Source organism: Myotis daubentonii, chromosome 21 (genome assembly GCF_963259705.1).
Source record: "Myotis daubentonii chromosome 21, mMyoDau2.1, whole genome shotgun sequence".
Taxonomy (NCBI): domain Eukaryota; kingdom Metazoa; phylum Chordata; class Mammalia; order Chiroptera; family Vespertilionidae; genus Myotis; species Myotis daubentonii.
In genome coordinates this window covers 11,238,670-11,263,096 of record NC_081860.1, presented here as the reverse complement: position 1 = coordinate 11,263,096, position 24,427 = coordinate 11,238,670, and the positions used below count along the sequence as shown (strand labels likewise).

The 24,427-nt window shown below is 55.2% G+C and overlaps 1 protein-coding gene across 1 annotated transcript in view; it reads left to right on the top strand.

The window, feature by feature from the left end:
- ACAN (aggrecan) overlaps nt 1-24,427 on the top strand; it is a 61,799-nt gene that overhangs the window by 22,820 nt on the left and 14,552 nt on the right. Inside the window, exons 2-13 of the mRNA XM_059678377.1 lie at nt 3,160-3,236; nt 6,271-6,654; nt 8,092-8,266; nt 9,274-9,401; nt 10,219-10,512; nt 12,395-12,790; nt 13,603-13,777; nt 14,655-14,782; nt 15,566-15,859; nt 19,226-19,441; nt 20,484-21,186; nt 21,307-24,053. Of these exons, the coding sequence (XP_059534360.1) occupies nt 3,167-3,236; nt 6,271-6,654; nt 8,092-8,266; nt 9,274-9,401; nt 10,219-10,512; nt 12,395-12,790; nt 13,603-13,777; nt 14,655-14,782; nt 15,566-15,859; nt 19,226-19,441; nt 20,484-21,186; nt 21,307-24,053 (5,710 nt within the window). The 5' untranslated portion in view covers nt 3,160-3,166. The remainder of the gene's footprint in view (nt 1-3,159; nt 3,237-6,270; nt 6,655-8,091; nt 8,267-9,273; nt 9,402-10,218; nt 10,513-12,394; nt 12,791-13,602; nt 13,778-14,654; nt 14,783-15,565; nt 15,860-19,225; nt 19,442-20,483; nt 21,187-21,306; nt 24,054-24,427) is intronic.

Here is a 24,427-nt window from a genome sequence, read left to right as displayed (position 1 = left end):
CTCAGCCTTTGGGGGCTGGTGCCGGTGTTATTACAGCAGTGAGTGGCCCCACCGGCACGGCTCAGTGGCTGAGCATTGACAGATGAACCAGGAGGTCATGGTTTGATTCCTGGTTCGATTCCCAGTCAAGGCACATGCCTGGGTTGCGGGCTCATTCCCCGGGGGCGTGGGGGCGTGCAGGAGGCAGCCGGTCAATGATTCTCTCATCACTGATGTTTCTATCTCTCTCTCTCCCTCTCCTTTTCTCTCCAAAATCAATAAAAATATATTTAAAAAATAAAGCTGTGAGTGGCTGAGCCAAAACTAGGTCTGGAGGTCTCCCTTGCCCTTTGAGGGGTTCGAGGCGAGAGGGTAAGCCGCCCATTCAGTCCCATAATTTTTAACAATCCACAATAAATACATTTCTTTGTTTATTTGCTTGTTTTTCCATTGATTTTTTTTTTTAGAGATAGTAGAAGGGAGGGGGAGAGAGAGAGAAACATCGATGTGAAAGAGAGACATCTATTGGTTGCCTCCCACACACGCCTGGACCAGGGCCAGAGATGGGGCCTGCCACCGAGGTCCGTGCCCTTGACCAGAATTGAACCCGGGACCCTTCAGTCCACGGGCCGACGCTCTATCCACTGAGCCAAACGGGCCAGGGCCAATCCCATAATTTGATGGAGTAGAGGCCAAGGCTCGGGCCAGGTTGGCAATTATGGCACAGAGTCTACTGACGAGGGGAAGGGTTTCCCTGTTTCTAACTATGGTTCTCTCTCTCTCTCTCTCTCTCTCTCTCTCTCTCTCTCTCTCTCTCTCACTCATATACCAGCCTTCATGCAGCAGCATTCTGACTTCCTGACCCCCAAGCCCTTCCTTCGCTTCATTTCCGGCGCCCCCTCTCCCCCCTCCTCCGCCCCAGGTACGCCATCCCCTCCCCACCTCCCTGGGAGAATGGCCTGCCCGTTGGTGGCCTGGCAGGGTCCCCGCCTCCCATAAAAGCCCGAGTGAGGCCCGGACTCTTGGAACCCAGACAGAATGGAATGTCTCCCTATTTTCTTTGCAGCGAAGAGAAAACACACAAACCCGGGAGCCTATTTGTCGGCGATATTTCGATCCCAAAGTTTGTCTTTAAAAAATAAATAAATAAAATTAGTTTTACGGCCCACTCCACACCCACCCACCTCCCCCCCCCCGCACCCCCCTAAATCCCCACCCTTTTCATTGCTGGTCCAGGAGACCGGGGAGGAGCTCAGGGCCGGCCCAAGCCCCCCAGAGAACCACGGCATCGCGGACAATGCCCGGCTTGTTCGGAGGCAGGGAGGAAACGTAGCTCCGAAAACATACTCGCTACGGCCCAGGGAAGGGTGTTCCGAGGGAGGACGGACAGGCGGGCCTTGTGTCTGGACGCGGATCCCTGAGGCCTGGGGAAGGCGGGAGCCACACGTCTCGCCCCCTCCCCGGAGTGGAGGGGACGCCCTACCCTTGGAGCCCCCGGGGGGGCCATTTCCCAGCCGTGACTGGTCCCACTGGGCCTGGAGGAGACCACTGCAACCCCTCACGGAGCCAGAGGAGCCCCAGGTTTTTTTGTGTGTGTTTGGTTTTTTTTGAGGGCAGCATCTAAGGCAGTGGTTCTCAACCTTCTGGCCCTTTAAATACAGTTCCTCATGTTGTGACCCAACCATAAAATTATTGTCGTGGCTACTTCATCACTGTCATGTTGCTACTGTGATGAATCGTCATGTAAATATCTGATGTTCAGGATGGTCTTAGGCGACCCCTGTGAAAGGGTCGTTCGACCGCCAAAGGGGTCGCGACCCACAGGTTGAGAACCACTGATCTAAGGGATAAAGCCCCCAGGAGAGGCGAGGGGCTGTTTCTTAGGCCTTGGGGGTTTTCCAGACTTCCTGCCGTGTGAGGGAGACACACCTCCCACATTCATCTCAGTGCCGCCCCCCAAACCCCCCGTGGAACCCAGAGCATGAAGGGAAGATCACTCAAATGACAGACCCGCCTGGCTGGTGGCTCAGTGGTTAGCGTGGACCTATGAACCAGGAGGTCACGGTTTGATTCCCAGTCAGGGCACGTGCCCAGGTTGCAGGCTCGATCCCCAGTAGGGGGCATGCAGGAGACAACAAATCAATGATTCTCTCTCATCATGGATGTTTCTGTCTCTCTCTCCCTCTCCCTTCCTCTCTGAGATCAATAAATAAATTTTTTAAGCCCTAACCGGTTTAGCTCAGTGGATAGAGCGTCAGCCCGCAGACTGAAGGGTTCCGGATTCTATTCCAGCCAATGGCATGTACCTTGGTTGCAGCCTCGATCCCCAGTAGCCGATTCTCTCTCATCATTGATGTTTCTACCTCTACCTTCCTCTCCCTTCCTCTGAAACCAATAAAAATATATTTTGAAAAACTAAAAAAAAAAAAAAAAAAAAAAAAAACAGGTCAGACAGGTCGACACTCAAGAGGGTCCCTCAGAGTCCTGGGCTCCGCCCACTGCTCCCCATATATTCCTGGGATGGGGGAACCCTAGCTGGATGGGAATCCACTCAGCCCCAGAGGATAGTGGCTGAGCCAACAGCGACACCTACTGGGCCATTAGATTCTTACGGGGCCATTAGATTCAAGGGGGTGGGGGGGGTGCAGGGTGCCACAGGCTCAGCTGAGTGTTTACTCCATCCTTGTCTTTCGTTGCAGACCCGCCATCTCCCTCTTCCTTGTGGATTATCTGTGATGCAAACATGTCTTTTTTTAAAATATATTTTTATTGATTTTAGAGAGGAAGAGAGAGGGAGAGAGAAACATCAATAATGGGAGAGAATCACTGATCAGCTGCCTCCTGCACGCCGCCTACCAGGGATCGAGCCCACAACCAGGGCATGTGCCCTTGACTGGAATCGATCCTGGGACCCTTCAGTCCGCAGGCCGACGCTCTATCCACTGAGCCACACCAGCCAGGGCATGTGATGCAAACACGTCTTAAACCAAGACCAACAGTCCACGGACTGGAGAGGAGGGCGGGGCAGGTGCAATCAATGCAGGTCCATGCCAGGGAGTGACCGGCAAGCAGCCTCGGGCACATGTGAAGTTGATCATCCTGGGTCGTTTGTCAAGGGACCCTCCTGGGCCTCCCTGCGTCTGAACCCCCCAAATAACACTTCCGCCTCCCCTCTTCCAGGTGAACTATGACCACTTTACTCCTTGTGTTTGTGACTCTGCGGGTCATCGCCGCCACCGTCTCCATAGAAGTCTCAGGTGAGGACATTCCCACGCCGATCTCATGCATCCAGCGGGACCGGAGCCTGGGCTCTGGGTCCTGAACCCGGTGCTGCTGGTCCCGGGGATAGAACCTCCTGTGTCCTGGCCTTTTCCCCCGCCCTCCCCCTTTCCTGTGGAAATTGAGCCTAACCGCGGTGACAGAGCATCTGTACATGTGAGCACATGCATGCGTCCAGGTGCCCTCTGGGATGGACAGCTGATGGGGGAGCAGGCGGGGAGGGGCGGCTAGGCAGGTGCCCACCTTCCCAGGACCCCCTCCAGGGGTCTCACCTAGAACGGTTTGCACACTGAGCTTGGGATCGGGGCCAGGCATAGAGGAGCCCAAAGAGAAAAGGCTGCCAGGGAAGGGTTGGCTGGAGCAGCAGAGAAAACTGCCTGAGAAACAGTCAGGGAGAAGCCCCGGGTGATCACACAGGTCTTTGTCTTTCTTGGCAAACCGCCCCCCCGCCCCCGCCTGGTCTCTTGCGTGTGGCAGGTTCCTGGTCGGTTTCTGATCATCAAGCCCTGAGCCACGTCAACAAAGTGTCCACTGACCCCGGAACCGGCTCCCCCCAAAGTGAGATGGATCTCGCGTAGACCCCGCCAGACTGGCCTCTGCTCTTCATTTTTTATTTATTTTGTTGTTGTGAGTCCTCACCTTGATCTTTTAGAGCAGCGGTTCTCAACCCCTTTCACAGGGGTCGCCTAAATCCATCCTGCATATCAGATATTTACATGACGATTCATCACAGGAGCAACATGACAGTGATGCAGTAGCCACGAAAATAATTTTATGGTTGGGGGTCACCACAGCGTGAGGAGCTGTATGAAAGGGTCGCGGCATTAGGAAGGTTGAGAACCACTGTTTTAGAGAGAGTGGGAGAGAGACATCGACGTGAGAGAAACGCATCGATGGGTTGCCTCCTGCACGAGCCCTGACCAGGGCCCGGACCGGGGAGGAGCCTGCCACCGAGGTGCATGCCCTTGACCGGAATCGAACCCGGGACCCTGTGGTCTGCAGGCCGACGCTCTATCCACTGAGCCTCACCGGCCAGGGGCTGGGCCATGCACTTTAGAGCTCCTCCCCGTGACCCCTTCCCATGACCCTGCCCCAGCCCCAGTGCTCCCTAAAGGATGAGGAGTCCGTCCGGCCATCGACACATGGTCATCCAGATCGATGCCCCCCGTAGGCCACGCCCTCGGTACCAGGATGCCCAGAATTCCCTGCCCACGTGGACCCAAGCCACTTCCGGGACCACTTGGGTCTCTCCTCTGTCGGGGATCACGCCCTTGGTGTGAGTGAGCCACCCTGAGGCTCAAGGGAGAGGTTAAGGGGTAGCTGGTGCGTGGGGTGTAGACAGAGCTGGGGTGTGAGGCTGGGAAGTCTGCAGTGGAACCCGGCTTTCGCTGTGAAAGGTGTCCCCTGCCCCACAGGAAGCTAGAACGTAATATTCTATTGTGCAATCTGTCCGCTTGATTTGTAACTCTTAAATATTTAGACTGAGGGTCTCCCCGTGTCCTCTTGCCCTGAGACCCACGGGTACGCAGCCCCTGGCTGGAACCCTCGGCGGGGGGAGTGCCCACACAGGCACACGCCCGTTGCCCGGGGGCGGTTGAGAGCTTTAAAAAGTGCAGCGCTGGCACCACTCTCCCTCCGCCCCCCCCCCCCTGGCCTTTCCCCTCTCAAACCACGCTGTGCTGTGGAGCATTCAAAGGGAGTTTTGTGCGGAGGGGCCTGGTGGTGACTCCCCAGGACATGCAAAGGTTAGGGCTGGACCCCGGACATTCCTGGCTGCCCCGTGCCTGGCCCTGGCATGTGCCTGTCACCCACAAGCATCTGAAGCATGTTTATGTTCAACCTGCAGCCTGTCCCGGGGAAAAGCTCCCCTGAAGCTCCAATTCGGCATGAAAGGGGCCGTTATCCCGAAAGCTGTTTTCTGTCCTGTTCCAGGGAGACCTTTACTTCTAACAGGATTGGGCGAACCACAGCAGCTTCCCTATGAAATCTCTCTATGATTTTTTTAAAATATGTTTTTCTTGATTTTGGGCAGAGAGAGAGAGAGAGAGAGAGAGATGAGAGAGAATCCGCTGCCTCCTGCACGCCCGTTACTGGGGATGGAGCCCGAAACCCGGGCCTGTACCCTGCCTGGGAATCGAACCGGCGACCTCTCGCTACATGGGATGGTGCTCAACTGTCTGAGCCCCACTGTCCAGGGCTCTATGATTTTTTTATGGAGTCCGGTCATATCTCACCCCTACGCCCGCCTGCCTCTTTGCAGACCTAAATGTCTGATCTTCTCTGATGCTTCCCCAACAGCAGAAGAGAATGACTTGTCCGCCGGCAAAGCCGGGATAAAGCCTGAGGCTGACCTCATCCTGGGAGGCACATCTCTGAAGTTTTGTGGATTTTTTTTTTCTTCCCCATAACGATGTTTCTACCCCCAGATAACTTTTCCCCAAGTCTTGGAGTCAAGCTGTCACTCCAGGAAGTTGGTTCCTGTTTATCTGGTGGCTTGGCATCCCCTAAGGCACCTTAGTTTGAGAAACAGAGAGGTGGTCCTTTTTTTTTTTTTAATATATTTTTGTTGATTTCAGAGAGGAAGGGAGAGAGAGAGAAACATCAATGATGAGAGAGAATCATGGATCAGCTGCCTCCTGCACGCCCCACACTGGGGATCAAGCCCGCAACCCGGGCACGTGCCCTTGACGGGAATCGAACCTGGGACCCTTTGGTCCACAGTCCGACGCTCTGTCCACTGGGCCAAACCAGCCAGGGCCAGAGACGTGGTCTTGACCCTGAAGTCCCCCCGTGCCCTCCTCGGCACCCCCTTTTCTGGCTCCATGGATCCTGTCCTGAGGTGCAGACACCAGGGGTCTTGAGGAATGCTGCTCTGGGAGGGGTGTTGCAAGGATTTCTGGGAGTCCCATATGGCACAGGTGTGTCCCAACACGGACACGCGGGCTCACTGGGTTCTGCCAGGGGAGGCTGGGTGGTCCTCTCGGGGCACTAACCGGCCTGTCTCCCCCACAGACCCTGACAACTCGCTGAGTGTCAGCATCCCCGAGCCGTCCCCTCTGCGGGCCCTCCTGGGGACCTCCCTCACCATCCCCTGCTACTTCATTGACCCCATGCACCCCGTGACCACCGCCCCCGCCACCGCCCCCCTCACCCCGAGAATCAAATGGAGCCGCGTCTCCAAGGAGAAGGAGATGGTGCTGCTGGTGGCCACGGACGGGCAGGTGCGGGTCAACAGCGCCTACCAGGACAAGGTCTCGCTGCCCAACTACCCGGCCATTCCCAGCGACGCCACCTTGGAAATTCAGAACCTGCGCTCCAACGACTCCGGGATCTACCGCTGTGAGGTCATACATGGCATCGAGGACAGCGAGGCCACTGTGGAGGTCATGGTGAAAGGTGAGAGTCCCCCCTTCCCCCAGGCTCCCTCCCAGGGATCCTGGTTCACCTGCAAAAAGAACCAAATACTGTCCTCCCCGTGTGGACCCAGACAGGGTGGCTCTCAAACCCCAGCTCCTCCCCCCGCCCGTTTGCACCTCAGTCAACTGGACTTGGAGGGGAGTCGCTACTTCCTGGCTACCGTCTCATGGAAGTGGTGCTTTGCCGCGATCCTGCGATTCCGTGGGCCGTGGGAGCATACCCATTGTACAGACAGGCTAACTGAGGCTGAGAGACTTGCTTCATGTCTCCCTGGACGTGAGCCGGAGCAGCCTCCTGGCTCTTCATCCAGCTGTCTTTTTTCCTCCCCCACCTCCCCCCCAAACCCCCACTCTCAGTCCCAGAAGCCAAAGAAAGGGTTGAAGACGCCCAGGTGCCCTGTCTCTCCGTGGCCCAGGAAGCATGGTCGTGTCCTTGGTTGGCTTTGATTGGCACCAGGTTTTTCCTGTTGGGAGGCCCAGTCAAAGACAGTCCACTCCCGGGGGGTGTCACACACAGGGTTCCCACCAGGAATCTGCTGGGCTGAGGGTAGCTGGGCCCTAAGGGCCTTTTCCCCAAAGCAAATGTGGGGCGAGGGGGTGGGGGATATAAGAAGACAGCTTTTATAGTTTCATATAAAGAACCTTCTAGATGACTTCACTAGTCAGCTTAAGCAGACTAAAGTGTGTATGTGTCCATAAAATGTAAGTGATCTTAACTCCATTGTGCAGTGCCTTTTAGATGATCCCTTTCTATAAAGTCTTCACATTTTTGCATATGTATCATCTATATGATATAATGCTATAGAAATATATGTATATTATAGGTGTTTTTTAAGGGGTATCTGATAGCTCTGTATTTTGTTATGGGAGTTGAAAGGAAAAAAAGTATTTTCCCTCAGAAATTAAAGTTACATAAAAAAATACTTTTAAAGAATAAAATAAAATAAAAATTGTAAACAAAGAACTTTCTGATGATCAGAATTTTCGTAAGTGTTCATAGGTGTGAGGTAGTGAGTTCCCCGTGGCTGGGGGAGTCCCAGCAGAGGCAGAAAGACCACATGTGGAAAGGGGAGTGACGCATCAGCTAGAGCAGTGGCCGGCAAACTGCGGCTTGCGAGCCACATGCGGCTCTTTGGCCCCTTGAGTGTGGCTCTTCCACAAAATACCGACTTCTGCACACGGGCCACGAAGTTTCAATCGCACTGTACGTGCGCGCCCGCACGTGGTATTTTGTGGAAGAGCCACACTCCAGGGGCCAAAGAGCCGCACGTGGCTCGCGAGGCGCAGTTTGCCGATCACTGAGCTAGAGGCTCGACCAGCTGACTGTGAGGCCCCTGTGACCACGGCCGTCCTGGAGGGCTTCGGTTCCGGGGGAAGCTGTGCCTGACCTGCTCTCCGGCCCCCGTCTGTCCCGCAGGCATCGTGTTCCATTACAGAGCCATCTCCACGCGCTACACCCTGGACTTCGACAGGGCGCAGCGGGCCTGCCTGCAGAACAGCGCCATCATCGCCACGCCCGAGCAGCTGCAGGCCGCCTACGAGGACGGCTTCCACCAGTGCGACGCTGGCTGGCTGGCCGACCAGACTGTCAGGTGAGCCCCCGGCGGCCGGCGGAGTGGGGTGGACGATGGCCTGGAACAGCGGCCAGCCCCGAGCTGGTGCCGGTGCAACACCATGACCAGCCGAGGGAGTGGGGGTGCCTTGGCCAAGTCTACAGCAAGCAGCCCATGATCAGCCCTGGGTCTTCGTTATTGTGTCCTGCACGGAGGGAGTGGCTGCGAGCAGCTCTGTCCTATAGCAGCATTCTCTCCAGGCAAATGACATGCACATCGTCATCCCCCCCAAAACTTAAACTGTTTGGCCCAGCCGGTGTGGCTCAGTGTGGAGCACTGAACCATGCATGAACCGAGAGGTCACCGGCTCGATTGCTGGTCAGGACACATGCCCAGGTTGCTGGCTTGATCCCCAGTAGGGGGCGTGCAGGAGGCAACCAGTCGATGTTTCTGTCTTTCTCCCTTCCTCTCTCTCTAAAATCAATCAAAGTATTTTTTTATGCCCTGGCTGCTTTGGCTCAGTGGCCAGAGCGTCAGCCTGCGGACTGACGGGTCCCGGGTTCGATTCCGGTCAAGGGCACGTGCCCCGGGTTGCGGGCTCGATCCCCAGTGTGGGGCATGCAGGAGGCAGCCAATCAATGATTCTCTCTCATCATTGATGTTTCTATGTCTCTCTCCCTCTCTCTTCCTCTCTGAAATTGATAAAAATATATTTTAAAAAAATAATAAAATGAAATAACTTTTTTTTTAATTTAAAATATTTGCTCTCTGGCCTTTTACAGAAAAGGTTTGCAGGCCCCTGATAGAATGTGTTTGGTGTCCACAAGTATTCAGTAAAGGGGCTGAACCTAATCACCAATAGCTATGAAAATACACAGTTCGGTTAAGCGGACGAAAAACCTATAAAAACAAATAGTCCACACATCCAGGGCGGACACGGGCGCACGCCTCAATGAGTCACCACTCCCTCCCTCACGGGAGGAGCCTACAAGGGCACAGCCCCCCTCTGTCCCCTAGTGAATCACCCCACTTTGGGCTCCTGGCAGGTACCCCATCCACGTTCCCCGGGAAGGCTGCTACGGGGACAAGGACGAGTTTCCCGGCGTGAGAACCTATGGCATCCGCGACACCAACGAGACGTATGACGTGTACTGCTTCGCCGAGGAGATGGAGGGTGAGGCCGCCTGCCCCCTTCCCAGGGGCCCCCATCCTGTCCCCCCTCCACCCTGCTGACACTCGGGGTCTCACCCAGGGCACCCCCCACTTGACCCCCTCTGCCATGGGGAATAGAGGAAGGGGGAGGGGAGAAGGGGGACTCCAGGCCTCAGTCACCCCAGGCTCCTGCTAACTGGTGCCACCCCTGAGCCAAAGAGTGGTTGTCGCTGATCCCTCACCTGGGACTTCCCCTCCCAGCCAGGCCCCTCGCTGCTCTGACCAGCCACCACTGTCCGGCGTGGCTCAGTGGTTGAGCGTCCACCTATGAACCAGGAGATCACGGTTCGATTCCCAGTCAGGGCACATGCCTGGGTTGTGGGCTCCATCCCCAATGTAGGGCGTGCAGGAGGCAGCCCATCCATGATTCTCTCTCATCATTTATGTTTCTATCTCTCTCTCCCTTTCCCTTCCTCTCTGAATCAATAAAAAATGTATTTAAAAAAAAAAAAGGGGCCAAAACTGGTTTGGCTTAGTGGATAGAGCGTCGGCCTGTGGACTGAAGGGTCCCGGGTTCGATTCCGGTCAAGGGCATGTACCTGGGTTGCGGGCACATCCCCAGTGGGAGATGTGCAGGAGGCAGCTGATCGATGTTTCTCTCTCATCGATGTTTCTAACTCTCTATCTCTCCCTTCCTCTCTGTAAAAAATCAATAAAATATATTTTAAAAAAAAAATAAAAGGATGCTCTGAAGACCTGGAGGCACCACGTGGACTGCCCTGGGGCCATGGGCCAGGGGTGGGAGGGAGGTCCTCACCCTGCCTCTGTGTCCTTCACAGGCGAGGTCTTCTATTCGACGTCTCCAGAGAAGTTCACCTTCCAGGAGGCTGCCAACGAGTGCCGACGGCTGGGCGCCCGGCTGGCCACCACAGGCCAGCTGTACCTGGCCTGGCAGGGCGGCATGGACATGTGCAGCGCCGGCTGGCTGGCCGACCGCAGCGTGCGCTACCCCATCTCCAAGGCCAGGCCCAACTGTGGCGGCAACCTCCTGGGCGTGAGGACCGTGTACCTGCACGCCAACCAGACGGGCTACCCCGACCCCTCATCCCGCTACGACGCCATCTGCTACACAGGTGCGGCGGGGGCTGGGGGCCGAGGGCCGGGAGGGGGGGTCATGCCAGCAAAAGCGGGGCCCAGAGGAAGAGATCTGGGAACAGGGGGGTTGGTTTTTACCCCTTCAAGGGGTCACTGGGCACCTGAACCTCATGGTTTAGCAGCGCCCATTTCCACGGGCTCCTAGGAGAGCGAAGGTACAGTGGCTAGAGGCTGCGGGGTATCCGGCCTGTCTCATGAGCCCAGAATGGGTTAAAAGCATGGGTTTTAGAGTCTGCGTTTCCTCAGGTTTGAATCTCAGCTCTGCCACCTGCTACTGTGCCACTGTGGGAAAGCCAAGGCCTTGAGCCTCAGTTTTCTCATCCGTCTAATGGGGAGATGGTGGCACCACATGGAAGGTGGTGGGGCCTGACATTGAGACCGTGTCCCCACCGGGGGGCACTGTTATCTGCCTTTGCAATGGGATTCACTTAAAAGGAGTGTCAACGTGTTACTGAAAAGTGGGGGGGGATCCAGTATCTCCCTCAATAAATTCAATAAAAAGGGGAAAAATAAATGGATTGTGTCAACAAAAAAGAGTGGGGGAAAGTTTGGCAGGCGCTATATTTTGAAAATTGAGACAAGCCCTAACCAGTTTGGTTCAGTGGATAGAGTGCCGGCCTGTGGACTCAAGGGTCCCAGGTTCGATTCCGGTCAAGGGCATGTACCTGGGTTGCGAGCACATCCCCAGTAGGGAGTGTGCAGGAGGCGGCTGATCGATGTTTCTCTCTCATCGATGTTTCTGGCTCTCTATCCCTCTCCCTTCCTCTCTGTAAAAAAAACAATAAAATATCTTTTGAAAAAAAAAATCTTTTTTTTTTTCAAAAGAAAATTTAGACAAAAATTTTTTTATCTTATATTGTACATAATCTAGGTAATTACCACTAAACGCTAATTCTTGGAGGGACAGAAAAAAATGAATAATACAGAGTTGCATCCATTTTATGGCAACAGTGACATAGCTCTTTTCGTGTTGCCTTCCACAGCCCAGTCTTCCATGAAAAGCATTAGTCTTGCAAAAATGGTTAGGGTCTCCCCCAAAGCCTCTCTCGACCTTTCCATATCCTGACCACCCTTCTCGAAGTCGCCGCACGCTCATGGGTGGTCTCTTCATGAATGATTAGCTGGCTCGTTGCTGCCAGAAGCAGTCGTTCTCCGTGTCTCATCCCTTTTTCACGAGCTCCCGCATCTTCCGCGAGATTTCCCAGTTTCCCTTTGTAGCAGATTTACGTTGTCCCCATTGGCTGGTCAGCAAGGTGCTCAGCCAGTAGGTGAGCAGGCGGCTGGCATTGACCCGGAAGAGATGCTGGAGCTGTGAGATGATTGGTTAATATCTTGTGCTATGACAGCTTTGCATTCTTTCGCAATCTGGAAACTGTTGGCCTCCTATCCTCTATAATGAAAGCGTAATATGCTAAGTGTCTGACCGTTTGGTCAACAGCTCAACCAGTGGCTATGATGTGCACTGACCACTAGGGGGCAGATGCTCCAACCTGTAGGGTAGCTTGCTGCTGGGATCCTGCCAATCAGGACTGGGTGAGAGGGCCAGACATGCCCTGGAGCCCTCCTGGGATCCCTCCCTGGCTGACAGCCAACCTCCCACCACCCTCCCCAACCCACTGACCCCCATGGGCCCTGATCGCGGGCCAGGCTGAGGGACCCTACCTGTGCACGAATTCGTGCACTGGGCCTCTAGTCATGAGTAGTCACATAGACAAGGACCCCAAAATGGGCCCAGCAAGGTGCCAGGCACACAGTGGGTGCTTGCCTTCCCTAGCGGAGAAGGAGGTGGCGCCGACGCTCACCTCCCACCTCTCAGGCCCAGGATGAGCGGCTAACGCTTGCCTTTGTCCCTGTGCCCAGGTGAAGACTTTATCGATATCCCAGAAAACTTCTTCGGGGTGGGTGGCGAGGAGGACATCACCGTGCAGACGGTGACCTGGCCCGACGTGGAGCTGCCCTTGCCCCGGAACATGACGGAGGGCGAAGCCCGCGGCAACGTGATCCTCACAGTGAAGCCCATTTTCGGCGGCTCCCCCACGGCCCTGGAGCCCGAGGAACCCCTCACCTTGGCCCCCGACATCGAGGCCACCGCCTTGCCTGAGGCTGAGAACGGGACTGGAGAGGCCACCAGGCCCTGGGCCATTCCCGGGGCGTCCACGCCTGGCCTGGGCCCCTTTACCGGCGAGGACCTGGTGGTGCAGGTGACCGCAGCCCCGGGTGAAACCCAGGTCCCCGGGCAGCCGCGATTGCCAGGGGGTAAGTGCCCACTCCTCAGGGGGCTGGAGGGGGGCCAGGTGGAAAGAACTTGGCCTGGGGGTGTCTGCCTTCAACGGGACCTGGGACAAGCCTCTCCTCTATGATTCGGTCCTTCTTATGTGTCAGATAAAGAAATAGGCCAAAACTGGTTTGGCTCAGTGGATAGAACATCAGCCTGCGGACTGCAAGGTCCCAGGTTCGATTCCAGCCAAGGGCATGTAACTGGGTTGTGGGCACATCCCCAGTAGGAGATGTGCAGGAGGCAGCTGATCCATGTTTCTCTCTCATCGATGTTTCTAACTCTCTATCCCTCTCCCTTCCTCTCTGTTAAAAATCAATAAAATATATTTTAAAAAAGAAAGAAAGAAATAGGCCAGCCCTAGCCGGTTTGGCTCAGGGGATAGAGCATTAGCCTGTGGACTGAAGGGCCCTGGGTTCGATTCAAGGGCACATGCCCGGGTTGAGGACTCAATCCCCAGTAGGGGGCGTGCAGGAGGCAGCCGATCAATGATTTTCTCTCATCATTGAGGTTTCTCTCTCTCCCTCTCCCTTCCTCTCTGAAATCAATAAAAATATTTTTTTAAATAAAAATAAAATAGAATTTGAATTTCACTGTCCACATGGCCTGGGCATAGGATCGGAAGGAGGGAAGGAAGGCAGGGGTGAAGGGAGGCCCTTCCTCAAGAAGCCAGGGTTCCCTCCACGCCCACAAAGCCTTGAGAACCAGGCACCGTGGGCACCGGCGTTGTGGCACCCGGCCCACGCCCTGAGCCCGCTCTGTCTCTCCCTCTCTCCCTGTCCTCCCCGCCCAGGGGTCGTGTTTCACTACCGCCCCGGCTCTGCCCGCTACTCGCTGACCTTCGAGGAGGCACAGCAGGCCTGCCTGCGCACCGGGGCGGTCATCGCCTCTCCCGAGCAGCTCCAGGCCGCCTACGAAGCAGGCTATGAGCAGTGTGACGCCGGCTGGCTGCAGGACCAGACCGTCAGGTGAAGGCCCGGCCGGGCTCCCCTCCCAGCCCCTACCCCACCTGCAGAGGTCAGGCTAGGGGAGCCAGAGCCTGGCCCTGCACCCAGGGCAGAGAGGGCACCTGCTTCACGGCAGGTTACTTAATTAATTAATCAGTGACTCCTGGCTGCTCCCTTAATGACTCCCCCCAGGATCGAAGCATATTCAGAGAGGGTGGCATTAAGTCCTAGGTCAGCATCAGCCTGGGGACTGAAGGGTCCTGGGTTCGATTCCTCCTGGTCGGGGCACATGCCTGGGTTGCAGGCTTGATCCCCAGTAGGGGGCGTGCAGGAGGCAGCTGATCAGTGATTCACTCTCATCATTGATGTTTCTATGTCTCTCTCCCTCTCCCTTCCTCTCTGAAATCAAAAATATATTTTTTTTAAAGTCCTAGGTCAGTGGTCGGCAAACCGCGGCTCGCGAGCCACATGCGGCTCTTTGGCCCCTTGAGGGTGGCTCTTCCACAAAATACCACGTGCGGGCGCGCATGTACAGTGTGATCGAAACTTTGTGGCCCATGCGCAGAAGTCGGTATTTTGTGGAAGAGCCACACCCAAGGGGCCAAAGAGCCACATGTGGCTCGTGACCTGCAGTTTGCCGACCTCTGTCCTAGGTCATTTCCCCCATCCTCAAGCCCCCCAGTCCCTTCCAGCTTGACCCAATGCTATTCCATGCAGTGGGCTCCCTCTGAAGCCAGGAATCCGCCAGAGGTCCCTAAACCTTGCACCTAGTATAAGGGGCTTCTTCATGGTTTGAATCCCTCCAAAGACCCTCCCTGCCCAAGTCCCCAGCCAGCCTCACCCAGCAGCCCCCAACCCTGAACAGGCCCTCATCTGCCCCTCGCACCCTCCTTTGCAGATACCCCATTGTGAGCCCCAGGACCCCGTGTGTGGGTGACAAGGACAGCAGCCCGGGGGTCCGGACCTACGGTGTGCGCCCACCGTCAGAAACCTATGATGTCTACTGCTACGTGGACAAGCTCGAAGGTACAGGCCTCGTTCTCACATTTTGGGCCCCAGATGGGCAGAGGGGCTGTTGGGGAGACACAAAAAAGGAGGGGGAAAGCCATCACCCCCCCACCCCCACATTTGTGGATAAATAAATCCATTTTTTAAAATATCTACCTACCATCTGCCTCCTGGAGAGTCCCAATGCCCACGACCAAATCAAAGGCTCTGAGAAGTCCTGCAGTGAAAAAAATAACAACAAAAAAAAAGACCCTGGCTGGTGTGGCTCAGTGGATAGAGCGTCAGCCTGTGCGGACTGAAGGGTCCCGGGTTCGATCCGGTCAAGGGCACATGCCCGGGTTGTGGGCTTGATCCCCAGTCAGGGGCGTGCAGGAGGCAGCCGATCCATGATTCTCTCTCATCATGGATGTTTCTATCTCTCCCTCTCCCTTCCTCTCTGAAATCGATAAAGATATATTTTAAAAAAATACATGCATAAGCAAGCTAGGAAGGAGGCCCGGAGGGAATGTAAGTGGCCAACCCTTCCCAGTTTGGCTGCAACTTTGCCGGTTTCAGCACTGAAAGTCCCCAACTCCTAGGACACCCCAGTGGTCACCCTGTTCCCCAGTGTCCCGGGAGATCTAAGGGGGGAGTGGTCAAAAATTTGGACTGGACGGGGTGTTTAACCGGTGCCTGCCATGGCAGGTGTCCCGCCCCTGCTGCGGGGCGGGTGTGGGCAGAGGGAGCCCCGCCCGTGGGTGAGCAGGGCCCGCCCTGGCTGTGGGCGTGAAGGGTCACCCTGGCCCCTGCCTCTGCTCCCAGGGGAGGTGTTCTTCGTCACGCGCCCCGAGCAGTTCACCTTCCAGGAAGCCCTGGCGTTCTGTGAATCCCACAACGCCACGCTCGCCTCCACCGGCCAGCTCTACGCCGCCTGGAGCCTCGGCCTGGACAAGTGCTACGCCGGCTGGCTGGCCGACAGCAGCCTCCGCTACCCCATCGTCACCCCTCGGCCGGCCTGTGGCGGGGACAAGCCAGGCGTGAGGACCGTCTACCTCTACCCCAACCAGACAGGCCTCCTGGACCCACTGTCCCGGCACCACGCCTTCTGCTTCCGCGGTAGGTGTTCTCCCCGCTCCTCCAGCCCCCACTTCTGCCTGGGGGGGGTGACGCCCCGGGGCTGAGCCCTCCTGGCCCCTGTCCACTCCCCCTGTCCATCTAAACAAGAAAACGGCAGTCTGTCTGGGGGAGGGGCAGCTGTGGAGCTAGCATGACCTTGGGCTTTGACCCCAAGGCAAATGCATCCTGCAGCGGTTCTCAACCTGGGGGTCGAACGACCCTTTCACCGGGGTCGCCTAAGACCATCGGGAAAACATAATGTAATTACATACTGTTTTTGTGATTCATCACTATGCTTTAACACTAGATTGCCCAAGGAAGTCATTTTGACTGTTTTTTAATTTCAATTAGAAAAACAATTATGTATATAAGGACACAATGTCTTAGAATTTTGTGACTTTTTTTTACAACATATGAATGCGTTTATTAACAACTGTAGTTACCTCCCCCTCCTTCATTTCCGGTATATATATATGTGTTATACCTATATTGCCCAAAAGCAGTCATTTTGACTGCTTGGGGAAATTATGACTCTTATTATTGAATTGAGTAAATTTCTTATATGACCAGGTCGGCTCTGTATTGAAATAACAGTTTTCTTTTTTTTTTTCGATTACCGTCACATGATAACATACAAGTACATGATAAATTGTCAATACTTGATAAGTTGCAGTTGCTCAATTAGCTAAACTAGTACTTGTTATTCGAATCTTTATGCAGTGATACTTGTTCTAATAAGTTGTTTATTGTATTTCTTTTGCACCCTAAATTCATGAAAGAAATGTCGAATAGAAGTGAGTTATTGGAAAAGCTAAGGAACATAAGTGAAGAGTGCTCCGATATTATTCTTTCACGATGCAGTCATTTTGACTGCTTTTGGGCAATATAGGTATATACTAAATTTCTGTCTTTCTAGTGTTAATTATGTTCAATTTGTAACAATGAAATTAGGGGTCACCACAACATGAGGAACTGTATGAAAGGGTCGCGGCATTAGGAAGGTTGAGAACCACTGTGCTAAGGCAAGCATGTCAAACTCACAGGCTCACACGGGCCAGATAAACATGGTTTATGTGTACGTGGGCCACAAAACAGCAAAAGCTTCCATTTTCATAGAAACGTAGGTTTATTTCGATAGAGACATGCTGAATACAAAGGGCTGAAACAAATGAGTCATTGTTAACATAAAATAATAGAACATTTTAATAAAAATTAATATTTTTTCTTGAACATTAACGTACCAGACACTGAATAACTGCACAGATGAATAAGTGTAACGCAAATAAACCTATTTTTATTGTTCTCCGAAAGCAAAATATTTCCTGTTGCGCACACCAAACAAATCAGTACAAGACTAATGACGTGGCCATCGGCTGCTAAACTATTCGCTGCTGGTATTAGTGGAGAGAAATGGTGCGCCTGCGTGTAAGGCACATGAGGGAAATGAATGCAACACTCTGATAGTAATCACTCGTTAGTGAACGTTGTAGTTCATTATTAATAATTACGTATAACGGGATATTGTAAAAATTAAGTTACAAACCTTATATTAAAACGTTTCTTATATACCGTCCTATTGACTAGGCCGCAAAAATATTTGCTGTCGGCCGCATGCGGCCCGAGGGCCACGAGTTTGACATGCTTGCTCTAAGGTTTCCCAGAAATAAGGAGAGAGAAGTCAGTAAGAACCTGGGCTCTGAATTCAGGCAGACCTGAATTTTATTTGTTTTTAATATATTTTATTGATTTTTTACAGAGAGGAAGACAGAGGGATAGAGAGCCGGAAACATCAATGAGAGAGAAACATTGATCAGCTGCCTCCTGCACGCCCCCCACTGGGGATGTGCCTGCAACCAAGGACATGCCCCTGACCAGAATCGAACCCGGGACTCTTGAGTCCGCAGGCCGACGCTCTATCCACTGAGCCAAACCGGTTCTGGCCAGACCTGAATTTTAATTATGGTTCTGCTGCTTAGTAGCTGTGTGACTCTGGGCAAGTCACTTAACTTCTCAGTTTCTCTGTTTCATCTATAAAATCATGATATGGCTGAGGATTAACTGAGATAGTGCACAGAAAACACTTGACAGAGTGCCTGGGACATAGTAAATGCTCAATAAATGGTAGCTTTGCTGTCATAAATAATTTGTACACAAATCAAATTCTCTCCTGCTTGAAAGTATATTCATGATGAGTTTAGTCAAATTATTCTATTGACTAAATATCAACAACTTATGTTTTTTTTAATATGTTTTCATTGATTTCAGAGAGGGAGAGGGAGAGAGAGCTAGAAACATCAATGATGAGAGAGAATCATTGATCGGCTGCCTCCTGCACACCCTCTACTGGGGATCGAGCCCACAACTCAGGCATGTGCCCTGACCGGGAATCGAACCGTGACCCCCCTGGTTCATAGGTGGACACTCAACCACTGAGCCACGCCAGCCGGGCAGCAATTCATGCTTTTGATTGACCCATGACACTGAGGGCATGCTGCCAGATACGTGGTTGGGTTCAAACTTCTGCCACTTAAAAGCCACTGACTCTGGGCAAGTCACTTAATTCTGTGTCTTAGTTTCCTCATCTGTAAGTGACATATAGCATCTCTCTCTTATGGTGATTATGGGATAAAATGCTCTGGTATGCGTAACACCTTTAACCCATGCCTGGCATCCTATATAATAAAAGGGTAATATGCAAATTATCCCATCAACCAGGAATTCAACCCAAGTTCGACCAGGGGGCGGGGCTGGCCCACCAACTGCCCGGGGCCCCTCCCCCTGGCCAGCCCAGCCCAATTGGCCCAATCAGGGCGTGCCCACTGGACTGCACCAGTGCACAAATCGTGCACCAGGCCTCTAGTGTATAATAAATTCTGTAGGAGAGATACCCCATACCACCCTGAAATAAAGTGCCAGTGGTATGTGCATATTGAGAGTGTAGTTGCTGCAAAACGGCTCTTATTAATTGAGGAGGTCAAAAATGATCTCTCTGGCCCAGCCACAGGGGCTCAGTGGTTGAACATTGACCTATGAACCAGGAGGTCATGGTTCAATTCCCGGTCACGGCACACGCCCGGGGTTGCAGGCTCGATCCTAGATCGTGCAGGAGGCAGCCAATCAATGATTCTCTCTCATCATGGATGTTCCTATCTCTCTCTCCCTCTCCTTTCCTCTCTGAAATCAATAGAAAATATGTGTTTTTTAAAGCGATCTCTCTGGATTGCTAGATGGAGATGGGGGTGTCGAGGCCCAAAAAGGCGTGTGCACAGGCCTGGCTCACCTCAGACTCCCCTGGTTGCCCTCGAGAAGGGCCAGCTGGGGTGGGGCACTGGTGAGAAGGAACCCTCACCACCACATCTCTTCTAGGTGTCTCGGCTGTGCCCTCTCCCGGAGAAGATCGAGGTGGCACGCCCACACCCCCCTCAGACGTGGAGGACTGGATCACCCCCCAAGTGGGACCTGGCGTGGCTGCTGTCCCCTCGGGGGAGGAGACCACTGCGGTCCCCGACTTCACCGTGGAGCCGGAAAACCACACGGAATGGGAACGGGCCTACTCCCCCGCGGGCACCTGGCCGCTGCCAGGTCTGTGTGGCCTTCCCGGCCTCGGGGGGCTGGGTTCAGAGGAATGATTCTCACACCCCATCGAGCAGCAGCATCGTGGGGGTGCCGGGCCCGCCCCCGAGTCTGATTCCGTGGGGCTGGGGTGGGGTCTGAGAATTGGCTTTTCTACCAAGCTGTCCGGTGACGCTGGTACTTCTGGTCCAGGCACCGCACTTGGAGAACCATGGGTTTAGATATGATGAGATGAGGATGGGCAAGTACTTGAAGGGCGACCTTGATTGCCCTCCGGGAAAGCCAGGCCCCCACACATAGTGGGTTGTGTGGATGGCACCCCCTAAATTAGGAAGGTTCTCAACCTTCCTAATGCCGCGACCCTTTAATACAGTTCCTCATGTTGTGGTGACCCCCAACCATAACATTATTTTCATTGCTACTTCATACCTGTAATGTTGCTACTGTGATGAATCGTAATGTAAATATCTGATATGTAGGATGTGTTTTCATGGTTCGCGACCCACAGGTTGAGAACTGCTGCAAATCTCACAAAGCCAGGCCCCCACACCCAGTGGGTTGTGTGGATGGCACCCCCTAAAATCCCACAAAGCACAGCCTGAGGGTGCTGGGGAGTTTCTTGGTCTCCCTCTTTCCCTCCCTTTCTCCTTTCTTTCCAGCGACACTGTGCAAGCTTCCATTAGAAAATGTCTGAACACATCTCTGAGCTCTTGAAATAAAACAAAATTTTTTTAAAATATATTTATTGATTTCAGAGAGTTAGGGAGAGGGGGAGAGAGAGATGGAAATATCAGTGATGAAAATCACGGATCGGCTGCCTCCTGCATGCCCCACACTAGGGATCAAGCCTGCCACTCGGGCACGTGCCCTTGACCGGAATCGAACCCGGGACCCTTCGGTCCGCAGGCCGACCCTCTACCCACTGAGCCAAACCAGCCGGGGCAAAGAAGAATGTTACTGTGAAGGGAATGGAATTGGGCTTCTCTGCATGAGCTTAAAATGGGCAGAGTTACTAAATCCCCCCCTTGTCTTTCTTCCTCTCGTCCTCCAGGGGTCCCTCCTACATGGCCTCCCACGAGCACAGCCACAGAGGAGAGCACAGAAGGCCCTTCTGCCACAGAAGTGCCCTTGGCCTCGGAGGAGCCATCCCCCTCAGAAGAGCCATCCCCCTCGAAGGAGCCAGCCCCCTCAGAGGAGCCAGCCCCCTCCCAGGAGCCGCTGTTCACACCTTCACCCCCAGTGCCCAGTGGGATGGAGCTGCCCGGCTCCGGGGAGGCATCCGGGGCACCGGAAGTCAGTGGTGACTTCTCAGCCAGCGGAGAAGCTTCAGGACACCCGGACGCCAGTGGGCAGCCCTCGGAAGACCTTGACTCCAGTGGTGTCACCTCGGCAGCGGGCTCAGGCCTGCCCGTGGGAAGTGGACTGGCCTCGGGGGAAGAAGATAGAATTACGTGGTCCAACACTTCTCACGTTGGGGGGCTGCCCTCTGGGGGTGAGGGTCTAGAAGGCTCTGCCTCCGGGGTAGAGGACCTGGGTGGACTTCCTTCTGGAGGTGAGACTCATCCAGAAGGTTCTGCCTCTGGAGTAGAGGACCTGGGTGGACTTCCTAGTGGAGATGAGAGTCATCTAGAGACGTCTACCTCTGGAGTAGACCTCGGTGGACTTCCTTCTGGAGGTGAGAGTCATCTGGAGACGTCTACCTCTGGAGTAGACCTGGGTGGACTTCCTTCTGGAGGTGAGAGTCATCTGGAGACGTCTACCTCTGGAGTAGACCTGGGTGGACTTCCTTCTGGAGGTGAGAGTCATCTGGAGACGTCTACCTCTGGAGTAGACTTCAGGGGACTTCCTTCTGGAGGTGAGAGTCATCCAGAAAGTTCTGCCTCTGGAATAGAGGACCTCAGTGGACTTACTTCTGGAGGTGAGACTCATCTGGAGACGTCTACCTCTGGAGTAGACCTGGGTGGACTTCCTTCTGGAGGTGAGACTCATCCAGAAAGTTCTACCTCTGGAGTAGACCTGAGTGGACTTCCTTCTGGAGGTGAGACTCATCCAGAAGGTTCTGCCTCTGGAATAGAGGACCTGGGTGGACTTCCTTCTGGAGGTGAGACTCATCTGGAGACGTCTACCTCTGGAGTAGACCTCGGTGGACTTCCTTCTGGAGGTGAGACTCATCCAGAAGGTTCTGCCTCTGGAATAGAGGACCTGGGTGGACTTCCTTCTGGAGGTGAGACTCATCTGGAGACGTCTACCTCTGGAGTAGACCTGAGTAGACTTCCTTCTGGAGGTGAGACTCATCCAGAAGGTTCTGCCTCTGGAATAGAGGACCTCGGGGGACTTCCTTCTGGAGGAGAGGGTCTTCCAGAAACTTCTGCCTCTGGAGTAGAGGACCTCGGTGGACTTCCTTCTGGAGGAGAGGGTCTTCCAGAAACTTCTGCCTCTGGAGTAGAGGACCTGGGTGGACTTCCTTCTGGAGGAGAGGGTCTGGAGACCTCTGGTTCTGGACCCGAGGACCTCAGCGGGTTGCCTTCTGGAAAAGAAGACTTGATCGGGTCAGCTTCTGGAGACGCGGGCCTGGGCGGGATACCTTCTGGAACTCTCGGAAGCGGGCAAGCTCCGGAAGCCAGTGGCCTTCCCTCCGGATTCAGCGGTGAGTATTCTGGCACGGACCTCGGCAGCGGCCCATCCTCCGGCTCGCCGGACTTCAGCGGGCTTCCCTCGGGGCTCCCGACGGTCTCCCTGGTGGATACCACGCTGGTGGAAGTGGTCACAGCCGCCACGGCGAGCGAGCTGGAGGGACGGGGCACCGTCGGCGTGAGCGGCGCTGGCGAGGTATCCGGGCTGCCCTTCGGCGAGTCGGACGTGAGCGGGGGCGCGAGCGGGTTCCCTTCGGGAGCTGAACTCAGTGGCCAGCCATCTGGTTCCCCCGACATCAGCGGGGAGACATCTGGATTCTTCGGTGTCAGCGGGCAGCCATCAGGATTCCCTGACCTCGGCGGGGGGACATCCGGACTCTTTGAGCTCAGCGGGCAGCCGTCGGGGTTTCCGGAGGAGACGTCTGGAATGGCCGAGCTCAGTGGACAGTCCTCCGGACAGCCGGGTGTCAGCGGAGAAGCTTCTGGAGACCTTCTTGGCAGCGGCCGCCCGTTTGGCATGACCGACCCGAGTGGAGAAACGTCTGGGGTCCCTGACCTCAGTGGGCAGGCCTCGGGGTGGCCCGGGTTCAGCGGGGCCCCCTCGGGGATCCCCGACCTGGTTTCTGGCACCTCGAGCGGCAGCGGCGACGCTTCCGGCGTTACGTTCGTGGACAGCACCTTCGTGGAGGTGACCCCAACTCCGTTTAGGGAAGAAGAAGAAGGCTTGGGGTCCGTGGAGCTCAGCGGCCTCCCTTCTGGGGAGACGGATCTCTCGGGCACCTCGGGGACGGTGGACGTGAGCGGACAGCCGTCCGGGGCCATTGCCTCCAGCGGGTTTCCGTCGCAGCCTCCAGAGTTCAGCGGCCTGCCCAGCGGAGACGCCGAGGTCAGCGGGGAGGCCTCCGGCGCCGAGGTGGGGAGCGGCCTGCCCTCCGGAGCCTACGACGGCAGTGGACTCCCACGGGGCCCCCCCACCGTCTCGCTCGTCGACAGGACTTTGGTGGAATCTGTAACCCAGCCTCCAACGGCCCAAGAAGCAGGGGAGGGGCCTTCGGGCATTCTAGAACTCAGCGGCGCCCATTCCGGAGCGCCGGACGTGTCCGGAGACCATTCTGGACTGTCGGACCTCAGCGGGCTGCAGTCCGGGCTGGGGGAGCTCAGCGGCGAGCCTTCGAGCACCCCGTATTTCAGCGGGGACTTTTACGGCTCCACGGATGCCAGTGGGGCGTCTTCTGCAGCCACGGGCACCGGCGGGGAGGCCTCGGGACTGCCCGACGTCACTCTGATCACTTCCGAATTCGTGGAGGGTGTCACGGAACCAACCGTTTCCCAGGAACTCGGCCAGAGACCCCCTTTGACACACACCCCCCAGGTTTTTGAGTCCAGCGGAGAAGCCTCTACATCGGGGGACCTCGGTGGAGCCACGCCAAGCGTCCCCGGGTCTGGGGTCGAGGCGTCATCGGTCCCAGAATCCAGCAGCGAAACGTCTGCCTCTCCTGAGGCCAGCGGGGTGGCGTCGGGGACCCCTGATCTGGGGGAAACCACCGCCGCCTTCCCCGAAGCTGACCTGGAGGGAGCCTCGGACCTGGGAGTGAGCGGCCGCCCCTCCACCTTCCAGGAAGGGCCCACGGAGGGCTCCACCCCGTCGGGAATGAGTGGAGAGTCGGCCACCACGTACGATGTGGCCACGGAGACCTGGGGCTGGCCTTCGGCCACTCCCGGGGCTTCTGGAGACGGGCCGGGGATCAGCGGGGACCCGTCTGGTCACGCCTCGGGGCTGGGTGTTGTCGTGGGCACCAGCGTCCCGGAGTTTGAATGGACCCAGCAGCCGCAGGGCCCTGCAGAGGCGAATCTGGAAGTGGAGTCCTCAAGCCCCGGGCACTCGGGAGAAGAGGCCCGAACGGCCGAAACAGCCGTCTTCCCAACGGACGCTGCTTCCATCCCAGCTCCGGCAGAAGGGACCGAAGGATCGGAGGCCACCACTGCAGGTACGGCTGACATCTCTTTTTCCTTCCCATGTGTGCGGCTAGTTCAGATGGTAGCAGAGTGGGGGGCGGTGTAGATTCAAGTCTCTGAGCACAGTTCCCCCAGAGAGGAGCTGTGCAGCCTCAGGCAAGTTTCTTAACCTCTCTGAGCCTCCCCCGGGAAATGGGAATAGGACCAGGGAAGATTAAACAGCATGTAAATATATACAGCAGGTCCTCGCTCGGGTCACGTTGGAGATCCGTTCCTACGGCGCGACGTAACGCGATTTTCGTCGTAAGTCGGAACCCACCTACATAAGCACCTTCGTCGCTCACAGGGAGCACAGACACAGCAGTCATGAAGTGAAACAGTTAAAAAAAAAATTTTTTTAAGAAAG